The sequence below is a fragment of the Pectinophora gossypiella genome, chromosome 1, assembly GCF_024362695.1.
Source record: "Pectinophora gossypiella chromosome 1, ilPecGoss1.1, whole genome shotgun sequence".
Taxonomy (NCBI): domain Eukaryota; kingdom Metazoa; phylum Arthropoda; class Insecta; order Lepidoptera; family Gelechiidae; genus Pectinophora; species Pectinophora gossypiella.
The window spans coordinates 16,816,928-16,825,869 of NC_065404.1; the positions used below are offsets into that span (position 1 = coordinate 16,816,928).

Below are 8,942 nucleotides of genomic sequence, written 5' to 3' on the forward strand. Positions count from 1 at the left end.
TTGGGTCTCCCCTCTCCCTCTTTCTAGTAGCCATGGAAAGGAGTTTTCTTGACTCGTGAGCTTCTGTCATCACTAATTTAACAGCCACACTCTTGTCGAGGTAGCATTCTCCATGCTACTTTTTAGGGAAAATAGGGCAGTGGTTTCCCTCTTCCTTCGCGCTTGTGCTTTCCGCCCCGCAGTACTCTGTCTGACGCGTGTGGGATGGCGCCCAGAGTAGTCTATTTCTGTTACTGCTGCCCTCTGTGAGGTTCCAAGTTGCAGTCCATGTGACTCGGTTCTTTCGTCCTGCATTGCCGTACCGATGGCTCCCATCTTCTCTGCAACCGTTGAGGTCTTCACCCGTATCCCTGGGCAACGGGTTCCACGTTATACCCCGTAGGTATATCCCTATCCGAACTCAGCCACCATCTTCCTCCGGAAGTAAAGGTACTGAAGTAAGTGGCGCCCCACAGCAAGGACGCGCGGAACAGGAATTGCCCCAGCGGAGGCCTTGTATGATACCAAAACCAAAGGCCAAATGAGCTTAAATGTAGAAAGGGAAAAATGGATACAAAAACAAAATTCAGCAACATTGCATTTCATTATATTAAATTGATCCTATTTATACATAAATATATACCACGTAATATGAGCAGTGTCCATAATATTTACTATTACTCTACCCCAAGTACTTACACGGTAAAATTGTTTTATTAACAAATAAACATAAGATTTAGAATAGTGCTAAATGCCTAGATATGAACATAGAGTGAAGGTACAGAATAGAACAAAGATTATGAGAATGATGGCCACCCAAGCAGGAACTGTACCTGTGGACAACATTGTAACAATTAACTACATTCAAATCAAAATTCAAATCATCACTAATTTAATAGCCACGCTTCTTCTTCTGTCGTGTGGGTTGTGAGGTGGATTACCAACCCCATCAACCCTGGTGTCAGGGTTATTATTAAGCCGCCATAGGCCCCTGACATGGCTCATGTAACGACTACGTACTTACATTAGTAAGTAGTAACCGGGACCAATGACTTAACGTACCTTCCAAGCACGGCACTTTTTAGAGAAATAGGGCAGTGGTTTCCCTCTTGCCTTCCGCCAAAAATATAAAATGAGGTAAACCCAGCTTAGCCGCTGGTGGGGAGCGCAGAGTTGCCGTTATATACATAGTATTATTCCTTGTTCTATATGTAGTATTACACACGATTTATGATTACTTTAGTTTCCAATAATATGGGCGTCAGACGTCACACACAGACGCGCGTGTACGATAACGTCAATGTGTAGTGTCTGTGTAAAACGAGGTGTTTTTCGGGGTGTGGCCAATGCTAAAGATACTGTGACGGATTGACAATCTTCTCTCGTGTGGGTTGAGAGGTGGATTACCAACGTCATTAACGCTGGTGTCTGTTACTATTCAACCGCCAAAGACAATGTCAATGACGGATTGACAATGTCACATGGCATAAACAAACACCGCAACCAGAGAGTTCTGAAATGTCACCGTAATCCTTCTTTCTCTTTTCTGACGCATAGAATCGTCCTTGTTTTTCTTTGCTAGAAGGTTCCACCCGAGATTATTCTGGTGACTGAGACCGTAGGGTATTTAAAGAACGGGAAGAGCATGGAGAGCCAGTTCAGTTTCTAAAGTGATCGGATCAAGAAGAAGTGGAAATAAAGAAGTGTTTTAAGCAGTGTTAAGTGCAGTGTCAAGTGTAGTGTCAAGTGCAGTGTCAGGTGCAGTGTCAGGTGCAGTGTCAAGTGCAGTGTCAAGTGCAGTGTCAAGTGCAGTTTCAAGTGCAGTGTCAAGTGCAGTGTCAAGTGCAGTGTCAGGTGCAGTGTCAAGTGCAGTGTCAAGTGTAGTGTCAAGTGCAGTGTCAGGTGCGGTTCAGGTGCAGTGTCAAGTGCAGTGTCAAGTGTAGTGTCAAGTGCAGTGTTAAGCGCAGTGTTAGTGCAGTGCTAGTGTCGTGTTTCGTGCTGTATTAGAGTGTCGCGAAGTTAAGCGAAGTGACGGAAACGGAGTGATGTGCGGAAGCTGTACCATGTGTACAGTGAATAAATTCGTTTCTTCTTGGACTCAGTGAGTTTCCTTCCAATCCCGAAACCCATTTTCGTAACAATACGTACTCCGGTGCGGCAGGCTGTGCACGCAGACGCAGTTGTCGACAGAGATGGAGAGCAGCGCGGCCTCGCTGCGTGACGTCACGGGCGGCCCGAAGCCGCGCGTGGGCAGGAACTGCAGCCCCGTCACGAACATGCGGTGCGCCGTCGGCACGTGGAGCACCCTCTGGTGGGGACGAGGACACACGTACAGTCATGACCAATATATTGTACCCACTTTAGGACTCTGTCGCACTAATATATTGGACATTTAGTGAGACTTACAGTGCAATTTATCAAAAAACATCATGTGACATGGTGCCAAAGTGTATGCATATTGATGCTTGTGACCGTATATGTCGCACTGCTGGGCACAGATGGGCATAGATGAATTGCTTCGATTTGACCTTTTTGACGCCCAGGTGATTCAAGCCTGCAATGTCCTTACCAAACAAAAGACAGTCTCACAAAGTGACTTCGACAATTTCGCCATCGGGAATCGTACCCGGACCTCCAGATCGTGAGTCTAACACTCTAAGTGAGATGATGGTGACTTACTTGTAAACTAAAAGCGACATAAATATCCACCGAGCCGCTGAACATAGTCCCCACACCCACAAACCGGCCGTCGTCCCTCACAGCGAGCGAGGCTAGCGATTCATTCACCACCACCGTCTTCTTCAAGGCCCCGTCCGCGGGGTCCCACAGCTGGATGAGCCCCTTCTGCTTGCCCGACCGCGCCAGAGGGTTCGCTATTGTGAACATCCTGTACGCGTCTTTCTTGTCTTCGATCAGGCCGAATCTGGAATAGATAAAATACTTTTTTTAATTCTTTGTTACAGAGGGTTTTATGAGGGTTTAATAATATAATAATAATATTATTATAATAATAATGCTCGCTCGACCTCCGTAGTCGTTAGGCTCACGATCCGGAGGCCCCGGGTTCGAATCCCAAATCAGCAAGTCTATAATAACTTCATCAATTTCTCGATAGGAAATTTCATTTCATATCAACTCTGAATCATGGTCTGAATCATCCCCCTCAGTATTCGTTACGGTGTCAGTAACACTCTGTATTGTATTGGAAGTAATGACGAACCTGCAGCGTCGAAACAGGTATTTGTTCCCGTTGGGTGGAGTGCAGGTGAGCGCCAGCAGCGGCTGCCGCGGGCCGCCTGTGGCCCACACGTTGGCCACGCCGTCCTTCGCGATGCTCACCAGCGCCGTGTCGCACGGACTGAAGTCTAAGTCGTCCAGCTGGAATAATCAAATATACTTTATTGCAAACAGGGTCCACATTTTACCAGCGTCGTGGTTCACGCCGCGACTTGTGCTGAGTGAGGCCCTTTTATCTCAGGACGTACACCACCACCTTATGATCGTTGTAAATAACATCCTCCTATGCTTTTTGTATTTGTTTTGTGAAAATTTTGTGATGTTATTGTCTTGTCTTTGTATGTGGCGTCCTTTTATAATAAACAATTTCTATTCTATTCAAACGGAGAGCGCTGGTTCCAACCCCGGTGCCGAACGCACCAATGAATTATTAACTTATCAAGCGCATTTTCATTAACACAGTTGGGTTCGACCATTATAGACGGCGATACAGCTCACCACCACGTTGGTCTAACAGAAAGCTCGGTGAGGTGTTGGTACTTAGTTCATCTTGCAACAGATGTACCTCTGACTACTCCGTTGGGATATAGTCGTGAGCTCTTGATATGTTGTATTGTTATGTGATGTGTTTATTGCACAAACACAGGATATAAAAACTGACACATAACATAAAATACAAAGGGGTGCCCCATTATTGCCTTAAAGCAATTTCATCTAGGTAACCAGTAACAGGAAACTGCAGCCCCTATATTAAATTACATGCGCGAGGGCACATAACTGCAAGGTTATTATTTTTTGTAAAACTTGACAGAGCGATTGTGTTATTATTACTAACATGACAAGGTTCATTATATCCATCTCAACCCCATTAGGGATAACGTTCGGGACTTTAGGAATGTGTATAGTATGTGTGTGTGTGTATGTATAGTGCAATAGTGTAGTGCAGTGTAAAGTGCAGTAGTGTCGTGTATAGTGCAGTAGTGTCGTGCAGTAGTGTAGTTTAGTCTGTGGAGTTACCTCTTTAGTGTGACCCTTTAGTTCGTAGAGCAGCTGCATCTTGGGGAAGGCCCAGAGGCGCACCTTGCCGTCCGTGCCGCCTGTCGCCATCAGCTTGCCGTTGTGGCTCAGTCGCACTACTCGTTGTAACGGTTCATCGCTGTAACGAGACCATTTCATTATGCATGATAGCACGACAGCGAAATATTGAAAATCGAAATATTATGTTAACTGTAAACAACACGTGCGGCTAGCAAACAAACAACACCTGCACTTGTTTACGACACACGTGCAAGGTACGGTAGTGGGGACAACCCTTATAAGACGGCGAGCCGCACGAGTTGTACCATTCTTGTGTCGAACTCCGTACAGAGAACATCCAATAAAAGTAATCTGTGACAGTGAGCCATCGTTTAATTGGCGCTATGCGTCCTCCACAAAGGTCCCTGTTACCTTAGGATCAGAGTACAATACTCCTGTTCTAACATGTATATGTGCAATAGGCTAGTTTCCAACTAGTCAAATCAGTTACTTTTTAGTGTTCCATATCCAATCAGTAAAAACGAGACCCTATTACGAAGACTTCGGTGTCCGACTGTCCGGCACCAGGCTGTATCTCAAACACCGCGATAGTTAAACAGTTGATCCACAAATTATGTATTTCTATTGCCGCTATTTAAAAAAAACTAAAAACGAAATCAAATATATATTTAACGGCTCCCTTACAACAACATCAAACCTATTTCCCACTGGCGTAAGCAGAGACTATGGAAATCCATTTGCTTCGATCCTGACACACTTCTCTAGCTTCCTCCACATTCATCAATCGTTTCATACACGCACGCCGGTTCAGAGTAGAACCCTTACAACAACATACATACATAAACTCACGCCTATTTCCCACTGGGGTAAGCAGAGACTATAGAATTCCATTCCCTTACAACAAACGCGATTTTTTCGAAGATAATAATGGCAACAGGTAGGCAATATGAAATTGGTGTACCTACTGTTGTTTACCTAGTCAATGGTACGGAAACCTTCGTGCGCGAGTCCGACACGCCCTTGGCCAGTATTTACTAAACGCCAACACCAATATCCGAATTCAACGCAAGCGAAATCGCCGATTACACCTAGTCAATTAATAGATTGAATTACATTTGCATATTCAACAGCATGCTAACTCAATAGGAAAAATTGCGTTCTTTTCTTATCAAGAAACTATTCATAAAACATAATGTTTTGCTTACAAATTCCCATCAAAACACTGATATAAATTGTTTATGTTGTTTAAAAGCAAACTAGTAACACTCTTATGTTGTTTTATATTATTGGTATTGTATACAAAACATCAGCCTTTCCTGTCGTGGGCTAGCCTCGTCCACATGTGGCCAGATATGTCCACTGGCAGGAGATGGAGGCAGTCTTCACCCGAAAATGGGTACCCAAAATTTAATAAATTATATTTACATAAAAATATAAACAGCATATATGTATATGTTCCACTGCTGGGCACAGGCCTCCCCTTAATTAATCCTCCTTGTAATCTCTATTCTGGAGTTTATAATGCAATTCATAATTCATTACTTTGCAATAAATATGGCACAGTTTGCAGTTGATCAGTATTTAATCATTTATTTTAGTTTGTAAATTGGTGAAGGGTATCAAAAATAATTCCTGTTACTCAATTTACACAAACACTTACTGACTTTTTCATCACTAAGTAAGGTAAGCGACTTACCTAAAATCAGTCTGTACACTGTCATTGGGTCGTATCTCAAAGGATATCCGCTTCTCTGTGGTGTTGCTGTTGTTGTCTGTTTTGGAGATGTTGTCGTTCTCGGATACGGTGCGGCGGCGCCGGCGCACGAGTCCGTTCTCAGCGCGGAAAGACCCGCGGCGCATGTCCGCTGCGTCCACCATGCGCATATGCACCCGGTACTGCTGGCAGTGTGCCTCCTGCCCCGCCGCCAGGTACGTGCGGCCCCCTGCGCTTACTACGTCGCACGTCATCACCACATTCGGCCCCGTCTCATGGCGCATCACCTCCTCCGCCACGAATCTACTCCCATTATGCGACAACTCGAATATCTCCTGTAAACATTGTCATTTTTTGTGTTTTTAAGTTAACCTTATGGCAATATAAGCAGCGACACGTATGATAATCAACTCCGCGCACGTATGAAATTGGTGACGCGTAGCGAAGTATACTTTTTCCACTTTCCGTCATCGATAAACAATTGTAAAAGAAAATGAGGTTATACTCACGAATCCATTAGCGACGCCCGTGTTGGACGCTCCGCCGCCCCCGGCCACCAGGATATGCCGATTCGTAAGCGTCTGGAGCGTATACAGTGGAAAATCCACTTTCGCCAACAATCCATCGCATCTATTCCGCGACATCTTGACCTATAACATCTGATTTTCTTACTCTAATTGCCCGACAGGGAAAACCGACACTACCTAGATCCTAAATACAGCCGCATGAGTCCCACTTTATAAACAGAAATGAATTAAATCCCTGTAATATGGATAAAACAACACAATTTCAGGAACAAAACTTTAGTGAAATTCCCATAGTTCCAACATGACAAAAGTCAAATTGACAGCTGATTGAGTTTACAAATTCAGCTTTGTGTTTCTAACGTTATCTGAGACACTATACAAACAACACATTTCTTTTCAAATCGGTTCAAAATAAATTATTTCTTTTGTAGTATTTTTTTTTATGAATGAATCCCACTATAACTTTATTTTCCTATCAAAATTTCGATTGATCAAAATTCATAGACATATAAGAGTATGGACTGGAAATACCTACAAAAAAAACGTGCCACTTCGTCGCATAAAATGGCGGCCTTTACTAGGGCTGCAAGCTGTTTCAATACTAGGATTACCATACTCGTACCTACTAGGTATAGCATCTTTGCGAGTCGATGGCGATCGATACTAAATTTTTGCTGACCAATAATAGGTATAGCATTATAATAATAAGTATTCATAAGAGAACAGAAAGGGAAGGTAAAGGGTAATTAGGTGGTGTACTGTATTTTTCGTGTATGTTTTGTGTAAAACTTGTTCTTTTTGGTATGTTGTGTGCAATAAAGTATATTTGTATTTGTAAAGGGTTTAGTCAAGATTTATCTAAGTAGTTTCCTTAACAACTCTATAACATTGATTACATTCTTTATTGCGCACAATTCGAATCCACCTGGAGTGTATAATGAAACATAAATTATAACGTAAATCTGTTTATTAGCAAGTATTCATTTCACACATTATTTATTATGTAACTACATTATATTTACAATAAATACAAATCTAAACAGTGTCAATTTGTTTAGAAATTGTCTTTGTGACACCCTGTCACATTGCATATATAATTATTATACGCTTTCGGAGAAAGAAAATGTAAAGTTAAAGCAAACTTTCTTATTTCTTGGGAATACTTCTTTGGCAAAGGTAAACCTTGAAATTTGTTTACCTGCCTTTTCAAAAAGTCTTGCGGTCCTGCCAATTCTTCCATCAATACACTTTGCCCTTTATTATTTGATTTTTATTCTGCAGATCTTCCATAATATTCTTCAAATTGGCTATCTTTTAATTTTTTCATCGCGTCTTCTTGAACAGACTGAAATAAAGTTTAATAATAATGTTAAAACAGTGTATGTACTAAAATATATCTGATTTAAGTGCATTGTGTACCTGGTTGAATTATACTATATCATGTTAAAAATATAAAATTATTTGATAAATACCTTTTCATGTACTGACTTATGAGACAGACGTACGGGCAATGGCAGCACAGACGACGTTGCAGCTGTGGATTAGTTTTCCAATATCACCTGTTTCAGTAAATCCAGTCGACAATTTTGGATTGAAAGATGGCCTGAAATGAAAGATAACATTCATTTATTTATATAATAATTGTTTCGACATATAATAGTTACAGACTAAGTATATTAAGTACATAATAATATGTAGTTGAATGATAGATAGTATAAACATGTTGTGATAACATGATACAAATATGTTATCTATCTAGCCAGTAGTGAGATGATGCAAGCTAGGCTGAAATTTAAATATAAATTTAAACACCAACAGCCTCTCTCTAACCATCGTCTTCTCAAGCTTTTATTTCTTGGAAACCTGTTAACGTAAAAGTAATAACTAGTATTCTTAGCCAGTATTATTGGCGCAACACTAATTTGACTATGACGAATAAAGATATTGGAAAACAAAGAAAAATACGGTTTGTAGTATGACAATTACTCAAAATATATAAAGGTTTAATGCAAATTCATCATTCATCAGGATTGTTTGTATTATTCAATGAATACGGGGTACTAACCTATGAAGTGACAAATACGGTTGATTTCTGTCCTTTCTGGCTCCACACTGTACAATACAATACACGGACATGTTGAATAACACTTTTTTCAACTTCAACTTCGATTTAGCAAATCAAATCCTCGTAATTTATCCGCAAAACACAAAATACGATCTCATAAACAGCTACTTGACAGCAGAAGTACCACAAAACACAGCGCATAAAATGGCGAAAAATGGCACGTACCTACAGCTGTTGTGACGTCATCACAAAATGTTGCCATAACTAGAAATAACAAATATATATTTATCTCTTTTACCAAATGAAATTTTGTACTAGTAAAAAAGAGACAAAACGATTATTGACGACCTGTTTCATAAACTACTCATATTTGTATAAGATG

General features: G+C 41.3%; 1 protein-coding gene and 1 long non-coding RNA gene across 2 annotated transcripts; both read right to left on the bottom strand.

Moving 5' to 3' along the window:
- Nucleotides 1-564: 564 nt before the first annotated feature.
- On the bottom strand, nt 565-6,824 carry LOC126370564 (prolactin regulatory element-binding protein). Its single transcript, XM_050015492.1, has 7 exons — nt 6,478-6,824; nt 5,951-6,303; nt 4,234-4,372; nt 3,200-3,357; nt 2,659-2,902; nt 2,128-2,287; nt 565-812 (listed from the first exon to the last, which is right to left on the bottom strand). Exons 1-7 carry the CDS (start codon nt 6,610-6,612, stop codon nt 727-729), a joined length of 1,275 nt encoding a protein of 424 aa, XP_049871449.1. The 5' UTR covers nt 6,613-6,824; the 3' UTR covers nt 565-726.
- Nucleotides 6,825-7,444: 620 nt separating this feature from the next.
- On the bottom strand, nt 7,445-8,900 carry LOC126371173 (uncharacterized). The gene is made up of 3 exons (XR_007566976.1): nt 8,561-8,900; nt 7,968-8,098; nt 7,445-7,840 (listed from the first exon to the last, which is right to left on the bottom strand). It is a non-coding gene; the product is annotated as an uncharacterized LOC126371173 (long non-coding RNA).
- Nucleotides 8,901-8,942: the final 42 nt, after the last annotated feature.

What these genes read in the sequence shown, in the direction of transcription:
- LOC126370564 (XM_050015492.1), bottom strand. Translation starts at nt 6,612, where the DNA reads ATGTCGCGGAATAGATGCGATGGATTGTTGGCGAAAGTGGATTTTCCA. An exon ending in CGGGCGTCGCTAATGGATTC is followed by an intron (nt 6,304 to 6,477) that starts GTGAGTATAACC and finishes CAATGTTTACAG; the next exon opens with GAGATATTCGAGTTGTCGCA. An exon ending in TAAAGGGTCACACTAAAGAG is followed by an intron (nt 3,358 to 4,233) that starts GTAACTCCACAG and finishes TGATTATTCCAG; the next exon opens with CTGGACGACTTAGACTTCAG.